The sequence below is a fragment of the Pseudorasbora parva genome, chromosome 22, assembly GCF_024679245.1.
Source record: "Pseudorasbora parva isolate DD20220531a chromosome 22, ASM2467924v1, whole genome shotgun sequence".
Lineage (NCBI taxonomy): Eukaryota > Metazoa > Chordata > Actinopteri > Cypriniformes > Gobionidae > Pseudorasbora > Pseudorasbora parva.
Window position 1 is genome coordinate 40,425,709 of NC_090193.1, and position 21,532 is coordinate 40,447,240.

The following is a 21,532-nucleotide window of genomic DNA, read 5'->3' on the forward strand; positions in this document are numbered from 1 at the left end:
AAAAGTAAATCACCATTTTTCCCATAATTCCTGCGGTTAGCGGATGGATTTTGCATAGTTTTGTATGTATTATAAATGTAAATGATTTAGAAAACCGCAGTAATTATAATAGTTGTAATTGAATGTGACCCCAAAGGTCGTCAACTTATTTGAAATTTATTGTTTTGAAAATGTCTTCAGTGGTTGGGTTTATCTGTGCGTGTGTGTGTGTGTGTTTCCAGTGATCGACAACCACAGTAACTGGGCGGTGTGTGGCAAGAGTTCAGGGGTCGTGTCTATGCCGGTCGCTGCCATGGCGACGCACAAAGTTCAGATGGAGGTCATGCCGCTGTTCGCGGGTCAGCTGCCCTTCCCCAACATACGCGTGTTCAAGTACCTGCCCCATCAGGCCAACGCCGTCCTGCCGCCAGACACAGGTCACATGACCAGCATTTCTCATTCAGTTTCCTGTATGTCGTGATTTATGATTTAACACCAATCAAAAGTGATAATTAAATTAATTCATAAAACTTGAACAGTTCAATACATTTAACAAAAAAGGCAATCAAATGAAAATACATCAAATTTTGCTTTTTTAATTTATTTATTTTCTTCAGTGTTGCAGAGCATCAGTACAGTGCTGTATCTTGATTGTGTAATATTCCTTAAATTATACTTATTATTATTTTGTGAAGTACATTCTGTCATTGTCTCTTATGGGTTATATTGCCATACATCTGAGTGAGTCATTTGATTCAGTTTGTATTGATTCATCTGAGTGAGACATTTGATTCAGTTTCTTTTGATTCATCTAAGTGAGTCGTTTGATTCAGTTTGTATTGATTAATCTGAGTGAGTTGTTTGATTTGATTAATCCGAGTGAGTCGTTTGATTCAGTTTGTATTGATTAATCCGAGTGAGTTGTTTGATTTGATTAATCAGAGTGAGTCGTTTGATTCAGTTTGTATTGATTAATCCGAGTGAGTCATTTGATTCGGTTTGTTTTGATTAATCCGAGTGAGTTGTTTGATTTGTATTGATTAATCCGAGTAAGTAGTTTGATTCAGTTTGTTCCGATTAATCAGAGTGAGTCGCTTGATCCGGTTTGTTTAGTTTAATCTGAGTGAGTCGTTTGATTTGGATGGTTTCGATTAATCCGATTGAGTCGTTTGATCCAGTTTGTTTCGATTGAGTCATTTGATCCGGTTTGTTTCGATTAATCTGAGCGAGTCATTTGATTCTGCCGTTTGTATTGATTTATCCGAGTGAGTCGTTTGATTCGGATTGTTTCGATTAATCAGAGTGAGTCGCTTGATCCGGTTTGTTTCGTGAATCTGAGTAAGTCGTTTGATCTGGTTTGTTTTCAAAAATTCCTGAGTGAGTCGTTTGATTCGGCGGTTTGTATTGATTAATGAGTGAGTCGTTTGATCTGGTTTGTTTCGATTAATCAGAGTGAGTCGCTTGATCCAGTTTGTTTCGTTTAATCTGAGTGAGTCGTTTGATTCGTTTTGTTTTTTTTGTTGATTAATCCGAGTGAGTCGTTTGATTTGGATGGTTTTGATTAATCTGAGTGAATCATTTGATCCGGTTTGTTTCGATTAATCTGAGTGAGTCATTTGATTCGGCGGTTTGTATTGATTTATCCGAGTGAGTCATTTGATTCGGTTGGTTTTGATTAATCTGAGTGAGTCATTTGTTTCGGCGGTTTGTATTGATTTATCCGAGTGAGTCATTTGATTCGGTTTGTATTAATTTATCCGAGTGAGTCGTTTGATTCAGACTTACGATCTGTGTTTGCTCCGACAGACTCGTGCCTGGAGAACGACAGCCTGTCTCTGCTGGACAAAGCTCTGGACGATCAGGCGGATTCGGCGAGCCTGCGTAGCCGCGGGAGTGTCCAGTCTCTGGGCGAGCCTCAGCCGCGCGGCGTCCCGATGCCCAAACGCCAAGCCTTCGCACCCGGACAGGTGTTCAACGGCACCCAGGGGCGCCAGGTGCTCGTGCTGCCCGCCACTGACCATCACGTGCTGGAGGTCAACGTCACATGACCCCGGACGCTCGGACACGGGTCACATGACCCCGACGGACACGGGTCACGTGCGCGATCGGACACCGGCTTCAACTGGACTTCATTTTTACTCCGTCACGCACTTAACGTGAGAGACTCTCGACGGCTTCCCTCAGACATCCCATAATGCCTTGCAGCCCCTCCTCTCCGTGCTCAGGTGTGTGTGTGTGTGTGTGTGTGTGAGAGCTTCATTCGCTGTTGATGATGAGCGCCACTTGCTGTACATACTGTTCAATACATAGATGATATTTAAAGAGAACAAACAGTCCATGATGCGTTCACTGGGATTTCGGGGATTTCAATATTCAACTTTTTTATTTTTTTGAAGGTTTCCGGGGAAACGACATCATTGTGACATTTGCGCTTTATCGACACGGTGTTGTTCGAACACGCCCCTTCCTGCTGATGTCACATGATTGACATGTCGTCGAATGATCGTATTTAAACACAGAATGACAATAAATGTTGTTTTTGTTTCATGCATCGCGGGAGACGGTCATATTTCAGTCCAAAAGCAGGAGAAGTTTAGCGGATTCGTTCTTTTGCATTTTCATGACCATGTGGTGAGAACAAAGTCAATATAAATATAATAATATATGATGATTTTTATTAGTCAGTCATAAAGTATAAGTAAACGTCACACTGGTTGTATCTTTTATAATCCCCAAAACTGGATTTTTATATTAAAATTATAAATGAAAATGATAAAGCATCATTTTCATTTTTCAAGACTATTATATAAATTAGAGGGATTATGAATTGTTCTGTTGCACATTCAATAATTTTGGGGGAATGTGTTATTGTCAATGCACAAAATCTTAATGGTTCTAAAAAATGTAAAAAAAAAAATCTTGATTTTGGAGTGAAATATGAGTTGTGTGTGTGACTTTGTATGTGTGAGATGTGCGTGAGGGAGAAAGTGAGTGTGAGAGAGTGTGACTGCGTGAGTATGCATGAGTGAGTGACTGTGAGAGAGGGAGAGTGTGTGTGCGAGTAAGAGTGAGTGTGTGTGTGTGATTGTGAGAGAAGGAGAGTGTGTGTGCGAGTAATAGTGAGTGTGTGTGTGACAGAGAGGAATAGTGTGACAGTGTGTGAGAGAGAGTGTGACTGCGTGAGTATGCATGAGTGAGTGACTGTGTGTGTGTGTGACTGTGAGAGAGGGAGAGTGTGTGTGCGACAGAGAGAGGAATAGTGTGACTGTGTGTGAGAGGGAGTGTGAGTGCGACAGAGAGAGGAATAGTGTGACTGTGTGTGAGAGGGAGTGTGACTGCGAGTATGCATGAGTGAGTGACTGTGTGTGACTGAGAGAGAGGGAGTGTGTGCGCAAGTAAGAGTGAGTGTGTGTGTGTGACAGAGAGAGGGAGAGTGTGTGTATGTAAAAGAGAAAGTGTGTGTGTGTGTGTGTTAAAGAGAGAGAGCGAGACAGTGTGTGACAGTGAGAGGGAGAGAGTGTGAGTGTGTGAGACTCCGAGTGCGTATGCATGAGTATGTGAGAGAGAGAGTGTGAGCGAGTGTGAGTATGCATGTGTGTGTGAGAGAGAGTGTGAGTATGCATGAGTGTGTGAGAGATTCTGTGTTTGTGTGTGACAGAGAGGGAGAGAGTGTGTGTGTGTGTTAGTCACAGATGTTTGTTTCTACAGTCTGTTTCAGGCTCGTTCGTTTAACCCTGTATACACTAACGAGTGTGTGTGATTTAATCAGGAGCGGATCTCACCTGATTCAGGAGGAAGTGATGCGAGGGAAGTCGCTGCTCTGATTGGGTGCTTTAGTCTGTCTGTGTGTGTGTGTGTGTGTGTGTGTGTGTGTGTGTAAGGATCCACTGCGCTCTATTTATTCGTCATGGTTTCCTCTGGACGGGATCCGGTGATTCTCACTCGTTTCGAAGTGGTTTGTAAATTGTCAATCAAACGTCACAGATTGTATTTAGATTATTTAAATGAGGAGAATATGTACGCATTATACTGAAATATACATATGTTTTAAAGGTGTTGTCTTGTTTTTCCGTCAGTGATGTAACACAGCAGCTCACCTTTTACATTAAACACTCAATGCTAAATTGTTTGAGAAAGTGACAAAATACTAAAATTATTATTAATAATTTATTGAAGTGTGCAGAAACAAAAGCACGCGATAAAAACAGTATATAAAGCAAGAGTATAAAGGTTGTGTGTTGCATTCACCGAGCGTTGATTCTTTTGGACACACGACAGATTTTTGGCACGAGCTTCCACTTCTCCTCCTCAGACGGCGAACACTTCCTGTCAGCTGATGTGCTCTGCAGCCTGACCACAGGAAACAGACGTCAGGGTTATTATTATTATTACTTTTATTTGAACAGGGACAGTGCACAATAAAAACATTAAAGGAAGTGTGTGTAAGATTGTGGCCTAAACTGGTCCTGCAATCCCTTTAAATGACTGTAGAGCGGTGTCTCCCCCTCCTCCTCCCCCTGACTCGAGGTTGCCAGATTGGCTGCAGGATCAGCAGACCGTTTGTAGATCTGCAACTGTGGTCACTAGAGCAGATCTGGCAACCCCAAACACTACTGACTCCTGATTGGTCGATAGGTGGAGGGTGGAGCTTCAGGCCAAAACACAACATGACATCATCAACATCAGCTGAGCTGCAGCAACAACTTTATAATGACAATATCCTGCCGGACTACTGTCGTCAGTGATAGAAGAGTTTGACATTAAAGGGGCGGTGAAACACTCAGTTTCAGTCAATCTCATGTCAGTCTTGAGTACCTATAGAGTAGTATTGCATCCTTCATATCTCCGAAAAGTCTTTAGTTTTATTATATTTATAAAAGAAATATGGGCTGTACCGAGTCTTTCCGGAAAAAACCGAGCGCCTGGAGGCGTATCGTGTGGGCGGAGCTAAAGAATGATGAGCGCGCAAAGCGGTGATGTCCTCAAGCGTGGAGAAACCCATCTATCTCAGCTAATACAGATAATGATCCACAATCAAATCTGAGGCTGAAATAAATTGAACAGGAGAAACGGCAACATCAGGATGTCCATCTCTGTGGTATGTACTCTATTTAGGGGCCTTTGTGTGCAGTTTATGAGGACATGATTCGGTTTATGGACTATTGTATGTGACTAACGTTAGACCTTAGAGGTAGCAAGCAAAACGGTTTTGCACGTCAGAGTCAGACTAGTGTAACGTTATACAGAACAACAATGGAGTAATGTTAACTGTTAGCGCATTTGAATGATGAAGCACGCGATCGTATTGTTTACTCACGCGATGGTAGCCAACAGCAGAGACATTTGAAGTTGATTTACTCACCGGCTGCTTCCAAGGACCGAACCTTTATCGCTGGGACCGCTCCCATGACCGCTTCATGATTTGGTGAAGTCCTGTGACAGCAGTGACCGTGGAAATCCACTTTGAGACGCGACTGAAGCTATGCCTTGAAGCTTCCCGTCATTTCTGCGTTCAAATCGGTTCAAATGCAGCGCTGCCTTCCAGGAATGCTGTGCTGAAGCGCTGAAGTCGCTCGACGTCACCCATAGGAATAAAGTGGAGCGCGACGCGTCATAAGTGTTCACGGACGACTGGATCTGCAGCTGAGAGACTGTTTACAGCGTGCATTTCCTCTCTCGCTCTAGTCACGCGCGCGCACCCTACCGGGAGAAGAGCCCGTACGGCCCATACAAGGACCTTCCGCTCTATTAACGTCAAGCCGAGCCATACTCGAAAAAAACTCGCCGAAACTTGTGAGAAACCGGAAGGAGTATTTTTGACACAGAAATACTCCATCAAACGTCCAACATTAGTTTTTGAAACTTTGTCTATGTTTAGGATGGGAATCCAAGTCTTTAACAGTGTAAAGCTCAGTATGCATGAAACAGCATTTCACCGCCCCTTTAACATAATTTATTAATGTCTAGAGACATATCAGGGCCATTTATGATTCAGTGAAATACATTTCTTACACACAGTTCCTTTAACTCTGTTTATAGCAAGGAGATGTATTGCACCGGGTTTAAGCAAATTGCTATTTGCTAATAGCTCTCTGTAGGTCACTAACTCTGATTTGCTGATGATCTCGGCTTGTTTGGTTCTTCACAGTACTATTGAGGAGCCGAAAAATTTACATAGACGCCTCATTCCACCGATCCGCACAGGCACTAATGAGGCATCTATGTAAATATATCTATGATCGGGCCGGTATGCTGACCTCACTCACCGGAAGTAATGGTGCTGGGAACACTAGCTGAGATTCGTCTGATATGAGGTATAAAATAACACAAATACTGTTGTGTTTCTGGCAGAAAGTGATCGCTTCGTGTCTTAAGACATCAGTGTGTCTCCACGAGCCACAGGGTTTAATATGGATTCGTGTGTGTGTGTGTGAGTGTGTTTTACTCTCATAGAAATACACCCCATTGACATGCATTATACGAGCAACGGCTAAGTTAAAAATCTTCATTTGTGTTCTCCTGAAGAAACACACACACCGACATCTCGGACGCCCTGGTTATGAATCAGTGTATTGATTCATGATTCGGATCGCCAGTGTCTCGTGATTTCAGCAGTTTGACATGCGATCCGAATCATGAATCGATTCGCTGATTCATAACCGTTTGAATCTTTATTTGAGGATTGAACACAAACGCGGAAGAGAAGCCAATGCTGAATAAAGTCATAGTTTTTGTTATTTTTGGACCCAAATGTATTTTGTATGCTTCAAGAGACTCTAATTAACCCACTGATGTCTCATATGGACTACTGTGATGATGTTTTTATTCCCTTTTTGGACATGGACAGTATAGTGTGCATACACTTGCATACGCTCTCAGACTAAATATAAAATATCTTAAACTGTGTGTGAAGATGAACGGAGGTCTGACGGGTGTGGAGCGACATTAGGGGGAGGAGTTAATGACAAATTTAATTTTTGGGTGAACTAACCCTTTAAATTAGTTTGAAGAACCAAATCAGCCAGAGATCAGTTATCAAGAAGGTCTGGGATTGGTCAGATCCTCTCAGATGGTTAAGCGAGGAACGAGGAACACTAAGCACGCCTGTTGTGTGATGCATTTTCACTCACATGACCAGCTTCTTGCGCTCTAAAGCTTTCCTGGTGGCGGCGGAGAGGAAGCCCTTGGCTTTATTTTCCTGAAACACACGAATGATGCTCGTCACATGATCTGCATCTCACACAGACATCAGGGGCCAATCCTCCAATCACAGACAAAATCATCTGAGCATTCGGATCAGCCCCTCTAAATATATATATCAGAGTCATTTTACAGTAAGGATGAGTCATGACAGGTGTGTGTGTGTGTGTGTGGGCATGTTTTTGTGAAATATCACAAGTGTGTATAATGCCATGGGTATGACACAGGTATTACAGGAGAGGGTGAAATATGAGGACATTACCCATGGCCCCACTTTACAAAAGGCTTATAAATCACACAGGAGGAGTTTTTTGGAGAGTAAAAGCATTGTGTGTGTGTGTGTGTGTGTGTGTGTGTCCTTGTTTATATTACATTGTGGGGACCAAATGTCCACATAAGGATAGTAAAACCTGGGATCTCCAGCCAGCGGTCCCCACAATGTAAATGGATTCATAAACATACTAAATGATGTTTTTTTGAAAATGTAAAAATGCAGAATGTTTCCTGTGATGGGTAGGTTTAGGGGCTGTGTGTGTGTGTGTGTGTGTGTGTGTGTGTGTGTGTGTGTGTGTGATGGTTAGGTTTAGGGCCAGTGTCGGGGGATAGAATGTACAGTTTACACAGTATGAAAACCATTATGTCTATAGTCGCCACAAAGATAGTGAACCAGACGTGTGTGTGTGTGTGTGTGAGCCTTACATGTGGTCTGAGTCGGCGGTCTCTCCTCAGCTCTCGGTCGCAGTGGATCATGTGCATGCGCTCGCTGGAGCTGGAGCTGAAGAAGATCTGATGCAGGTCGAGCCGCGCCGCTCGCAGCTGATAATGATGAGAGACGGAGTCATGTGACTGTCATGAAGCCGTACGGTGTGTGTGTGTGTGTGTGTTCTGCTCAGAGAGATGTCTGACCTGTAGTGTGACGCGCTCCTGAAGCATGAGGTCGAGTCTGCCGCCGCCGCCACCGGACATCTGACGCTGGAACGACAGCAGGAACATACGCGTGTCCTGACACACACACACAGTCTGTGAGATCATGGCTTTACACGGAACCTCAAATCAAATCTCTTTATGGAAATTGTAAATAATATCCAGCAGGAACAAAATATACAATCACCCAATAAACTAAAATAATTATATGCATAAAAATAAAAAAACACCTCCCAACACACACACACACACACACACACAAATCTAATCATACAAAGAAAATTATATAAAAGATTATCCTAAAAAAAAAGCCTAACTTTGACCCTTCTAAAAAACAAAAACACCAAAATAAATAATTATATCTTATCACCAAAAATTATGTAAATCACCCCAAAAAGATTAAAAACATAAAAAATTAAAATATCGAATAAATAAATCAAAAGATAAATATATATTTCATAAATAGATACAAATATCTAATTACCTGACCTAAAAATAAAAGAATAGCTAATCAAAAAATAAAAATCATAAAAAATATTATAAAATTCTGTATGATGCCAGATGTAGTTATATAAAATATAATAAATAAATATATATATAATCTATTTAATAAACATATAATAAAATCTAAAAACCTAAATCTAAAAAATAAAATATGTAACGCTGTGAATGATTTTTTTAATCTCCTGGTGAAGTAAAGGTAAAATAAAAAAATTAAAAAAATACAACTATCTAATCACCTGACCCAAAAATAAGAATATTGCCTTCCACCCCCCACCCAAAAAAAGGATTTAAAAAAAACTCTAATAATAATACAAATAAAAATATCTAGTCACCCTAAAGGCTGGTGTCTAGTGTGTGTGATTGTAGATGCGCGGCAGGAAGTGGAGCTGACCTTGATGGTCCTGATGAGCCGAGACACACGCTCTGTGCGCAGGAGACGCCGGGTCAGGAAACCCCTCACCAATGCGGCCAGCAGAGGGAGCTGAGAGAGAGAGAGAGAGAGAGAGAGAGAGAGAGAGAGAGAGAGAGAGGCAGAGAGAGAGAGAGAGAGAGAGAGAGAGAGGCAGAGAGAGAGAGAGTTTGTGAGTGTGTGTGTGTGTGTGTGAGAGACAGACAGAGAGTGTGTGTGAGAGAGAGCGAGAGAGAGAGTGTGTGTGTGTGTGTGTGTGTGTGTGTGTGTGTGTGTGTGTGTGTGTGTGTGTGTATGCGCGCGAGACAGACAGAGAGTGTGTGTGAGTGAGAGAGAGAGACAGAGAGAGCAAGACAGAGTGTGTGTGTGTGTGTGAGAGAGAGAGAGAGACTGATGATGAACACTCGTAACACTCAATGCCTTCACATCTGTGTGTGTGTGTGTGTGTGTGTGTGTGTGTGTTTGTCGCACCTGTTCAGTGTGCAGCAGTGCGTCTGTGAGCCCAGTGTGTGTGCAGACAGATGAGGTCGACGTGTCCTCCAGACGTGAGCCGGGACAGAAGGACACACTCCGCAGGAACTGATACCGCACCGCTAACGACTGAGACAACCAATCACAACACAGGAGGATTAGTGAAGGAACCTCAGACCAATCAGAGTGATTAGTGAAGGGTCATGTGACTCTGAAGACTGGAGTAATGATGATAAACTCAGCTTTGATCACAGGAATAAATCACACTTTACTATATATTCACACAGAGAACAGATGATCTACACTGGAGGAATATTACACTGATTACTGGAGTTATGAGCAGACGAGACTCACTCACACACACACACACACACACACACACACACACACACACACACACACACACACACACACACAGAACAGATGATCTACACTGGAGGAACACTGATTACTGGAGTTATGAGCAGAAGAGACTCTCACACACACACACACACACACACACACACACACACACAGAGAACAGATGATCTACACTGGAGGAATATTACACTGATTACTGGAGTTATGAGCAGAAGAGACTCTCACACACACACACACACACACACAGAGAACAGATGAGCTACACTGGAGGAACACTGATTACTGGAGTTATGAGCAGTTAAACGACAGAACCAGAGAATAGAGATGAGGAGGACAGAGGAGCACGAGAGGGCAGATGGAGGTGAAGAGACAGACAGGTGTAGGCAGTGTTGCCACAGTTACTTTGAAAAAGTAATCTGATTACTGATTACTCCTTTAAAAAGTAACTTAGTTACTTTACAGATTACTTGATTTTAAAAGTAACTAAGTTAGATTACAAGTTACTTTATTAGTTACATTCAGCAGTTGCCGACACCGCTGCCGCCTCAACATAGAAATGACAACCGTTTTTGGCAACACACTTTATTGTATTTATGCCCGAGCCTGACGGCCCGACTTTTTTACGCCCCCTTTTTTAGGCTTCTCCTTCGTTTTATATTTATTTTAATAATTAAAATGAACAATGAGATGTGCTGGTGGAAACAACATGAGACCATGATAGCTTGCGCCACTGTCAGATATGGCTCGCGCAGGGTTAAAGAGTCCGTCTCTTCAGCAGCTGCTAGAGTTATGGCCTTTTTACAACTGGTTCCTTCATTCGTTTTCTCTGACCAGGTCTATCTGATTGCCAAATGACCAGGAGTAACGTTTGGCCTAAATGCCTTCCGAGAGTCTTTCGAGACGTATTTAATTCCGATCACTCAAACAAACCAATTCAGACGGTGCATGAAAGCATTTCAGACGAAACCGGACAAATGTAAATATATCTGGTTGTTTAAACCACATGTGTAAATTTTACTCCTGGCAAATAATTAAAAAATAAATGTGTGAGAGCGTGTTATGTTGTAGTCAGATAGATATGATGGTGCTATACTGAAACATCGCTGCAAATGAGTAAAGCAAGCCAACGCATATGGCCGTAAATGAAACTTTAAAATAAGTCACACAGAACACAATCATCTTCAATATAAATGAATGAGACTAATGATCTGACCAGTGCTTAGGCCGCTCTCTCTCATATTGCGATCATTGAATTTGAAATGAGCTGCTGAATAAAATGCTGGAATCTTTTGCTCTGATGTGAACTCCGTTAAATGAGCATAGGCTATACCGCGGGAATTGAAGATCGGATTTATATTAATTTTCCTGAAGTCTAAGGTAGGCTATAAGACAACCTGCATGTTCTTTTTTTTGTTTTTCTTTAGATTGTGTAGCCCGTTTCGGTTTTTTTTGAGCGCCGTTGCGAGCAGTAGGCTATAATCTATCAGCCTGCCTCAGCTCGTCAGAAATGCCTTTGTGGTGGTATAATAACTAGCCTACTTTGTTTTTAATGTCAAAGTAGTTATATTTCGTTTCGTTTCTTTATTAAGTTAATTTAGAAAAATGTCTAGAGCAATTTTTTGTTTGTTAAATTAAAGTTTTAATTTTTTTATGTGACGACCCAGTGAGTTAACCGCATGTTTAATAGCCTAGTCTCTCAAACCAACTCTTGAATTGTCTTGCCTATATAAACTTTAATTTAACAAACAAAAATTGCTCTGAACATTTTTCTAAATTAGGTTAATAAAGAAACGAAACGAAAAATAACTACTTTGACATTAAAAACAAAACTGAACTATTTTAATGGCTGCAACAATGTAAAAAAATAAAATAAATAAATAAAAAACACGGCTCCAGCTGAACTCGGGCTGAGAATGTTGATAAGCTGTGGGTTTTTACTAAGGAAAATTACTAAAATAGTAACTCACAGTGACTTAGATAAGTAACTTTAATCTGATTACTGGATTGGAAATAGTAACGCGTTAGATTACTCGTTACTGGAAAAAAGTAGTCAGATTAGAGTAACGCGTTACTATGTAGGTGTGCGTGTGTGTGTTCAGGCACTTCAGACCAGCGGCTCATGACTAAACACAATTATCCTCATTTTCTGTGTCAGTCCACACAGCGAACACACACTCACACTCTCAGACACACACACACACACTCAGACACTCTCACTCTGACACACACACACACACACACACACACACACACACACACACACACACTCTCACTCTCAGACACACACACACAGACACACACACACTCTCACTCTCAGACACACAGGTCATTAATACAAAACGGGTCTGTGTTCATTAAAGCTTGTTCTATGCTTCGGCTAGAAATAAAACGAAACATTCCCACAATCCTCTGGGAAGGTCTCCCAGGGAGAGTCCGACAGCAAACACACGATCCAGGCAGAGATGCGAGATATATCATGATCCATCAGTGATCATGTGAAGCCCCCTGGTGTGTGTGTGTGTGTGTGTGACAGACGCTCTCACCTGCAGTAGTTCCTGCTGTCGTCGGCGCTCTTCCTCCATCAGAGCCGTCACATGATCCTCCTGCAGCACTGATGACATCACTGAACACATAAACAACGGTTCGGTCTCAAAGATTAGATAAAGTGAAAAATATGATTTTAAAACTCCTCATTATTAGATAAAAATCTAAAATATGATTTAAAAGTCCTCATTATTAGATAAAAATCTAAAATATGATTTAAAAGTCCTCATTATTAGATAAAAAGTGAAAAATATGATTTAAAAGTCCTCATTATTAGATAAAAATCTAAAATATGATTTAAAAGTCCTCATTATTAGATAAAAAGTGAAAAATATGATTTAAAAGTCCTCATTATTAGATAAAAAGTCAAAAATATGATTTAAAAGTCCTCATTATTAGATAAAAAGTCAAAAATATGATTTAAAAGTCCTCATTATTAGATAAAAAGTGAAAAATATGATTTAAAAGTCCTCATTATTAGACAATAAGTCAAAAATATGATTTAGAAGTCCTCATTATTAGATAAAAAGTGAAAAATATGATTTAAAAGTCCTCATTATTAGATAAAAAGTGAAAAATATGATTTTAAAGTCCTCATTATTAGATAAAAAGACAAAAATATGACTGTCATTGTGAGATTAAAAAGTTACAATTAGGACTTTAAAATCTAAATTATGATTAAAGTCCTAATTATGAGATAAAAAGCTGAAATTAGATTTAAATTATGACCTAAACACACACCAAGACATTTAAGAGGAACTCTTAATGCTTATTTCTTTTTAAAGGGATCCCCTGGTGTTGAGACTTGTATGGCTTAATATAACATAAATGATGTCTCTTACTGAATTATGTAGTAGAAAACCCATGAAAGATCTACGTTATTTTAAAAAAATCGATTTTATATTTGGACCATGGGCGGCGCCATTTTGTTTGTGTTCTAGGTTGATGACGTAGAGTGGTTGAACTCCTCAATCAGCTGGCATTACCCGTAGCTATTTTTACCACAACGCAACTCGAAAATTGTTTCAGAGTTAAACAAAACCAATGAATTGCTTTGTAATTGTACTTAAAACACACTCAAACATACATGTGCACACAAACTCACCTACACAAGTCACAAACAGATCGGCGGGCGCGCACACACACCTGACAGACTGCGCTGTCTCAATCGAGATGTTGGGCTGCTCAGTCTCCACGACAGGGGCTGAATCCGAAATCGACCCCTATACCTTGAAATAGGGCATTATTTGAAGGGACGGCCATTTGTAGTGTTGTCCGACACCATAGTGGACATGTTCGAGTGCAGTCATTCAGTCTCACGTTCACCGCAATAACGAGTGTACAGCCGATTTACAAACAGCTGTCCGACTTCACACACTCGTCTTCATTCACTCCTTCAAGTTGTATTAGTGAACAAAAGTAGCGAAAGTAATTTGTGTCTTAAAAGTGAAAGTTTAAAGATTGAGGTTAATTCACTGAGCGTGCTCAAACTTTAATGCACAAACAATCCCATGCATCATCACCAAAACATCCTGCCTCTCTTCCTCACGTTAACTTATCCCATCATCCTACCTAGATATTTCCCTCTGCTGGTTACATTAGGCATTACAGTTAATCTACTGCATATCAAAAGTCTATCTATGATATCAACACAGGGAATAGTGATGTATGCGCGCACGCAGTGCGTGTGTGTTCGCGCCGATCTGTTCGCGCCTCATATGTGTGTGTGTGTGTGTGTGTGTCCGCGCCGATCTGTTGGGGTGTGTGTGAGTGAGAGAGTTTGTGTCCACATGTATGTTTGGGTGCGTGAAGTCGGACAGCTGTTGTGTGTAAATCGGCTGTACACTCGTTATTGCGGTGAACGTGAGACTGAATGACTGCACTCGAACATGTCCACTATGGTGTCGGACAACACTACAAATGGCCGTCCCTTCAAATAATGCCCTATTTCAGGGTATAGGGGGTCGATTTCGGATTCAGCCCCTGTCGTGGAGACTGAGCAGCCCAACATCTCGATTGAGACAGCGCAGTCTGTCAGGTGTGTGTGCGCGCCCGCCGATCTGTTTGTGACTTGTGTAGGTGAGTTTGTGTGCACATGTATGTTTGAGTGTGTTTTAAGTACAATTACAAAGCAATTCATTGGTTTTGTTTAACTCTGAAACAATTTTCGAGTTGCGTTGTGGTAAAAATAGCTACGGGTAACGCCAGCTGATTGAGGAGTTCAACCATTCTACGTCATCAACCTAGAACACAAACAAAATGGCGCCGCCCATGGTCCAAATATAAAATCGATTTTTTAAATAACGTAGATCTTTCATGGGTTTTCTACTACATAATTCAGTAAGAGACATCATTTATGTTATATTAAGCCATACAAGTCTTAACACCAGGGGATCCCTTTAAATGTGCTTACGTTTTAACACTTTAAAATCACTTTTACAACATAAACGTACTTTAGCTTTTCATCTAAAACTAAATGAATTTCCGATCAGCAGTGTGAAGCTGCTCTGAAGCATGCGTGTGTGAGGAGCGCTGGAGAAATAAAGGGGACGATACTATACGGTCGCAAACCAGTGAAAGATTGTACGTATATTTCTTTCTACACTGCACAATAATAGATTCATATCTTGTTGTGCAGTGCAGAGAAATATACGTACACTCTTTTATTATTGTTTTGTGTTCTGCCTGCGGTGACTATGAGTGTAACGTCACTTCATCAGTGTGTGTCAGACATCGCCACCTTGTGGAATAAAGCTGAAGTACATGTTTAATGACGGAATACATGCACTTCAGCTTTATTCCACAAGGTGGCGATGTCTGACACACACTGATGAAGTGACGTTACAATCATTATCAAACTAAATAAACTATCCCTTTAAGCGCGTAAAATTAGAAGAAGAAAATTTTATAGGATTATAGTATAGATGGTTTAATTAATAGTATTATATTGTAAAAACTGTAAACAAATAGATCATCATTGCCTAAATATTACGTGTTACCATACATTTCCTGAAAATACAAAATGCTTTGTGACGGGCGGAGTGTGAGTGTGACCCCTGAATAAAACGGTTACCTGGAGGCGTGCCGGGTGACGCTTTTCCCGTCTCTCGCCCGGAAGTGAAAGCTTCGCCCTCGTTCATCAGGAGCCTCCGTTTGACCCGACACACGCCCTCGTGACCTCCTGTCTCAGGGGTCAGCTGCGTCCACAGAATGGAGGGGGCGTCGACATCATAAGACGAGCCAATCACAGAGCTTTCGGCTTCATCTGCGCTTCTTACCTCAGAGATTTGGATTGGAGAGACTGATTTCCAGCTCTCCGGACAGTAATTTTCCATGAGCATTTTACTGAACGCGAGCGTGGAGGGATGTTTGGTGCCGTTATCGGTCGGAGTTTGGTGTGTGTGTGAGAGTGTGAGCGTGGAGGGATGTTTGGTGCCATTATCGGTCGGAGTTTGGTGTGTGTGTGAGAGTGTGAGCATGGAGGGATGTTTGGTGCTGTTATCGGTCAGAGTTTGGTGTGTGTGTGAGAGTGTGGAGGGATGTTTCTTGCCGTTTTCGGTCTGGTGTGTGTGTGTGAATGTGGAGGGATGTTTCGTGCCGTTATCGGTCAGACTTCCTGTTTGGTGTGTGTGTGAGTATGAGACCGTGGAGAGATGTTTGGTTCCATTATCGATCGGAGTTTGGTGTGTGTGTGAGAGTGTAAACGTGTAGGGATGTTTGGCGCCGTTATCGGTTGGACTTCCTGTTTGGTCTGAGTGTGTGAGTGTGGAGGGATGTTTCTTGCCGTTTTCGGTCTGGTGTGTGTGTGTGAGTGTGGAGGGATGTTTCGTGCCGTTATCGGTCTGGTGTGTGTGTGTGAATGTGGAGGGATGTTTCGTGCCGTTATCGGTCAGACTTCCTGTTTGGTGTGTGTGTGAGTATGAGACCGTGGAGAGATGTTTGGTTCCATTATCGATCGGAGTTTGGTGTGTGTGTGAGAGTGTAAACGTGTAGGGATGTTTGGCGCCGTTATCGGTTGGACTTCCTGTTTGGTCTGAGTGTGTGAGTGTGGAGGGATGTTTGGTGCCGTTATCCATTGGACTTCCTGTTTGGTGTGTGTGTGAGAGTGTGAGCGTGGACTCCAGGTCTGAGATCAGCGCTTTAAGGCTGGATAGGTTCAGCTCTAACTGAGTAATCTGCTCTGTTTTCTCTGACATTAGCCCTGTGTTTTTGGCACCCGGCTCAGACTCGCTCGCGGCTTTTCGGGAAAGAATCCCGCCGGATTTTTTGGTGCTTCGCACGGGACTCAGGCAGAACTTGGGAGTGGGAATACTAGTGAATCTCTTAGATCTGGAGACAGGAAGTGCTGTGGAAGAGGCCTGAGGAAGAGTGTCATGAAAGCTTTGATTGTCCAGATGATCCGTCTTCTCCTTCCTCTTCTCTCTGGCCTTCCTCAGCTCTGTCTTATACACATTTTTGGGAAGAAGCTCCTCGTTCTCCTTATCGGACAGACTGTGCTCATCCGAGGCGAGTTTGATTGCTCTGGCCAGACGTTGGCGCCGCCGGTACTCCTGGGATTTCTTTAGCAGGTTTTGAAGGCTCATCCGATACGGACCCTCATCCGGGTCAGAAGCAGAATTAACCAGTTCTGTGACTGTTTTTAAAGGTAGCACGACATCATCCTCCTCCTCCTCCTCCTCCTCCTCCTCTTCCAATAATGCTCCATCTACTGGAGCGTGACTGATTATGTCACTTCCTGTAGTGGTAGGAAGTGTCGCTCCACCTGCTCCAATCCAGCTTGAGTGACAGGTGAGATCTGTATTGTCATTGGTCACATACCCCGATGACATCATCTGGCTGTGAGAATGATGGACAGGCGGGAGACTTGTGCATCCGACGCCCTCGAACAGAACTGTGATCTGGCTGTTGCCCAGCGACTCGTCCTCCGGAGAAGCTCTCAGCTGATTGGCCGATCGGGTGCTCGATGTGGGCGGAGCTGATGAGATGATGTCATCGCTCGTGTACGCGTGTCGTTCAGCATCACTGATCCTCGCGTCGGTAAACTGAAACACAGAGAAGCAATGTGAGGAAGAGCACAACATATATATAAAATACAAGTCTCTTTTAATACTGTTACAAAAGTATTGAATTACATTGACCATTTTATTAGGAACACGAATTAAAGGTGCAGTACATGATTTCTGAAAAACACTGTTAAAAAGTAGGGGTGGCACGGTAAAAAAAAAAAAAAACGAACCGTTGGGTTCACTTGTCTCAGTTCGACGCATGCTAATGTAGCCTTGTGCCCTTATGTTACCTCAGACAATGTTACGCCAATGTCTTGGACAGCGTAAGCAGGAGACAGCCCGTTAAGAAACAACTTCTACATTATATAACTTTTTAAATACTGTATCCTCAATTGTGGATAAGTAAACTATTATTATCATATGCTGAAGTAAATTTCTGGAGTGTTAACAATTAAAAGAAAAAAAACAACAAAAATTGTACAGAACCGAAAACAGTGACCTTAAAACCGTGATACGAACCGGACCGTGGGTTTCATTTCATTTTCATTTATTTATTTATAAAGCACAAATAAACACAACAAAAGTTGACCACTGTGCTGTACAAAGAACAGTAATAAAAATAAGAATAATAAATAATAATATAAACACAACAATAAAAGAGAAATTAAAAAAAATAATAATAATAATAATAATAATTTAAAAAAATAATAATAATAATAACAATACATCACTAAATTTAAGCTTAAAAGGAAACCATGAGTTATAATGAATGGAATGCTTGATTTAAAAAGTAAGACTGTAACTTCGATTTAAATTCATATATCGACGATGCAGACCTCACAGATAATGGAAGACTGTTCCATAACCTAGGACCAGCCACTGAAAACGCACGGTCACCTCGCAACTTCAATCTTGTTCTAGGATATGCCAATGTAATACTGTCTGAGGATCGCAAACATCTAACTGACTTATTTACAATCAAAATATCTGACAGATATGCAGGTGCCAAACCATTTAACGACTTATAAACAAACAACAAAATTTTAAATTCAACTCTATAATGCACTGGCAACCAATTAAGAGACGCTAATACTGGAGTAATGTGTTCGCGTTTACAAACCTTAGTTAAAAACCTAGCCGCGGCATTTTGGACCATCTGAAGCCTTGCAATCGAAGATTGGGTTGTGGGTTGTTTCTCTATTAAAAAGTGGATCGGACCAGAGCACCAAAACGCACTTGTAGCCAATCAGCAGTAATGCTGCGTTCACACCGCATGCAAATGACGTGAATAAATCGCGCTATTCGCGCGAACTTGGACGCGTGAACATTTTGAATCCATTCGCTTCATTCGCGCGTGAAATTCGCTTCATTCGCGCGACATTCACTAGACAACAGACGTGAATTTGCGCCATGGGAGGGGCTTCTGCCAGGCAGTCGGCAGAAGGACGAGCCGAGTTAAGGCTGCTCTCACCAGGGCTGATGAGCGCTGAGCTCCGCTGATCGCCTGGGTCTCACACCAACGTGGCGCGAATATCCGCAAAAGTTCAGATTTTTCAACTTGACCGATTCGCGTGTTTCGCGTGAATCACGCGTTCAAAGCGCTCAATTTGCGTGATCCTAGCCGCGTCATTCGCGAATCGCGCCGCAGAATGCCTATTCGCGTCTCTGCATTGACTTAACATGTAAATCACTTGCGCGAATCGCGTCATTCGCGTGCGGTGTGAACGCAGCATAAGGGGTGTGTCCATTCATTAGGGGGAGGAGCCTGTGTTGCATAGGCTGCATGAAAAATTGCTATATAGTAGGTGAAAATCAGTATGTGACAAAACAAGTACTCATAAAAGAGTAGACAAAAAGTACCCGGATGAAGTGTGCATTCGACACTTAACTATCCCATGAGGCCATGGGAGAGGATTTATGAATGGCAGTGAAGCGATGCAGCGGACGCCGGTAGGTCACATGATAACGTACAGGCTACATACATATTATAAAGAGAACATACTTTTTTTAGTGGTCGTGGAGTGATTACTTATTCAAAATAAGTTACTCAAGTGAGTATGTGATTTTGGATGCAGTGCGTTCATGATTTCAGGGGCGGAGCTATCAAGATGGGGTGTGTTTATTTTAGTGGTTTCAAATTTCATCAGCTTTTCTTGGAAATCGCTTACAGCGCCTTTAAGAAACTAAATAGAGGAAATGTTAATGTATGATTAGATTGAAGCTTTAAAGGCACAGTATGTAATTTTCTATCTCTTACTCAACACAGAGGCGTGTCTTGACTCTTGAGTGGGCGGAGCTTTTATTCTGCCACGAGCACTTCCGCTTCTTCCGTTTGAGTGTGCGTGTGTGTCTGTAACGCAGTGTGTATGTCTGTTTTATCATATCACACACATGAGTGTGTTAAAGTGGTGTTATAATGCTACTCTGTGCGTTGTCTCGGCACTACTATGAGACTCTTGTTCACACTGTAGTGAGCGAGATCATATTAGGCGGTAAAACACGGCACTCTGTGCGGTAAATCAACAACAGCAGATTTAAACAATAGGACTAACTGTGTTGAGCTGGAGAACAATCATTAGTTTCTGTCCATCAATGATCCAAACAGTGTCTAATAAAGCACATCAGATATTAAAGCGGCGATAGTGTTGTCATGGTTACTACACAATAACACCGGAGGGTAATGCGGGGATGATGTCACTGATAGGCAAGACACACACACACACACACACACACACACACACACACACACACACACACACACACACAGTGTCCTGATTAAAATCACTGATTTGTATAATGTTTAAATCCAGTTCTAGAGGATATTATAATCCTAAAATCTTACATATTGTGCCTTTAATAAAAACATACATACAGCATACATAAACCATTATATATAATTTATTAGCCGTTAAATAAACATAATAACCAGTATCAGGTCATGAAGTGTGTGTGAGACTCACGCTGATGAGATACTCTTCCTCACTCCTCTTCATCAGACTCACGGCTGTTTCTCTCAGTCGTCTCATCTCGTCTCTCTGCTGCTCATTAAGCTAATAAACAAACACTCATTAGCATATGTGCATGTGTAATGAGACGATCTGAATATGATGGTGATGCTCATACCACAGGAGGAAGGACATGAGAGCCACGAAACACAATCACTGATGAAGGAGTCTGCGAGTCATCATCATCCTCATCATCATCATTAGTATAATGACTGTTATAAACTCTCTGAATGAAATCTTCATAACTCTCCATGACTGAAACACAGCACGATATTACACTTACAAACACATTAAACTTGCATACATGATGTTAAAATCCCCCAAAACACAGTATATAAATAGCCGAATATCTTTATTAACGTTTATAACCGTGTAAAGCAGAAATGTGTGGTGGTAAGGCACCGTTTTAAGCGTTTACCTGCGTGTGTGAAGTTAAATCTTCCTCATGTTTGTTTACACCCGACCGCTTCCGCTCTCGCTTTTAATAACGGCCGTTAAACCCGGACTGGAGTTCCTCCTCACGCGGATAAAAAGCAGCGTCTGTTTCAATCTAAACAATATTTCAACGTGTAATTTACAAATCACTTTATTATTTATGCTATAAACCAGTTGCCGGATGTGTCAGTAAAACAAATTCATTATAACACCACTCTGCACAATAAGATCCAGTCCGAGTTTTCCAGACGCCCCGACGCGCGCGCAATTCAAGCGCGGATATTAGCGGGAAAGCGCCTCTGCTGCCCCCTAGAGACCCGGATGAACGGATTTCGACTATTACCGGTAGAACAAAAGATCGCGTTTTATAATCAGCGGTTATTACCTGATATAACTGTCTTGTTTAAATTAGCGTATCTCGGATAGAAATGATCAAGGACTGTTTAGTTTATTCTTAGAAAATTGTGATGTCACATTTGAGCCTATTTTCATTTTTTTTCATATGTACAAAAAGAGGCAAAAACATTCACAGAATCAATCATAAGCGATCTAAAATTTGAGCTTTATCTAAAGTCAGTCAAAAATCTGATAAGCTGGTGTTATAAATAATAACAGCTGTGCACCTGTGTGTGATATACAGAGAAATATATATGTTTTTATTGAACACTTATGTAGCAACAGATTTTATGTGAAAA

The 21,532-nt window shown here is 41.6% G+C and overlaps 2 protein-coding genes across 3 annotated transcripts in view; one reads left to right on the plus strand and one right to left on the minus strand.

Moving 5' to 3' along the window:
- Positions 1-2,526, plus strand: part of trappc10 (trafficking protein particle complex subunit 10) — a 41,220-nt gene extending 38,694 nt beyond the window's left edge. Inside the window, exons 22-23 of the mRNA XM_067432235.1 lie at positions 222-416; positions 1,786-2,526. Of these exons, the coding sequence (XP_067288336.1) occupies positions 222-416; positions 1,786-2,027 (437 nt within the window). The 3' untranslated portion in view covers positions 2,028-2,526. The remainder of the gene's footprint in view (positions 1-221; positions 417-1,785) is intronic.
- A 1,603-nt stretch (positions 2,527-4,129) lies between these two features.
- Positions 4,130-21,142, minus strand: cp110 (centriolar coiled-coil protein 110). 2 transcript variants are annotated; one of them, XM_067432237.1, is made up of 11 exons: positions 20,821-21,142; positions 20,521-20,657; positions 20,358-20,447; positions 15,465-17,433; positions 12,391-12,458; positions 9,488-9,616; positions 8,999-9,088; positions 8,086-8,181; positions 7,879-7,995; positions 7,110-7,177; positions 4,130-4,329 (listed from the first exon to the last, which is right to left on the minus strand). In XM_067432237.1, the coding sequence occupies exons 2-11, from the start codon at positions 20,653-20,655 to the stop codon at positions 4,224-4,226; spliced, it is 2,868 nt and encodes a 955-aa protein (XP_067288338.1). In that variant the 5' UTR covers positions 20,656-20,657; positions 20,821-21,142; the 3' UTR covers positions 4,130-4,223. The 2 variants fall into 2 exon arrangements, with proteins under 2 accessions (XP_067288338.1, XP_067288337.1); XM_067432236.1 differs by having other exon boundaries at positions 4,131-4,329; positions 12,391-12,470; positions 20,821-21,139.
- Between the last annotated feature and the right edge of the window lie 390 nt (positions 21,143-21,532).

What these genes read in the sequence shown, in the direction of transcription:
- cp110 (XM_067432236.1), bottom strand. Translation starts at nt 20,655, where the DNA reads ATGGAGAGTTATGAAGATTTCATTCAGAGAGTTTATAACAGTCATTAT. An exon ending in GACAGCAGGAACTACTGCAG is followed by an intron (nt 9,617 to 12,390) that starts GTGAGAGCGTCT and finishes TGGTTGTCTCAG; the next exon opens with TCGTTAGCGGTGCGGTATCA. An exon ending in AGGAGCGCGTCACACTACAG is followed by an intron (nt 7,996 to 8,085) that starts GTCAGACATCTC and finishes CATCATTATCAG; the next exon opens with CTGCGAGCGGCGCGGCTCGA.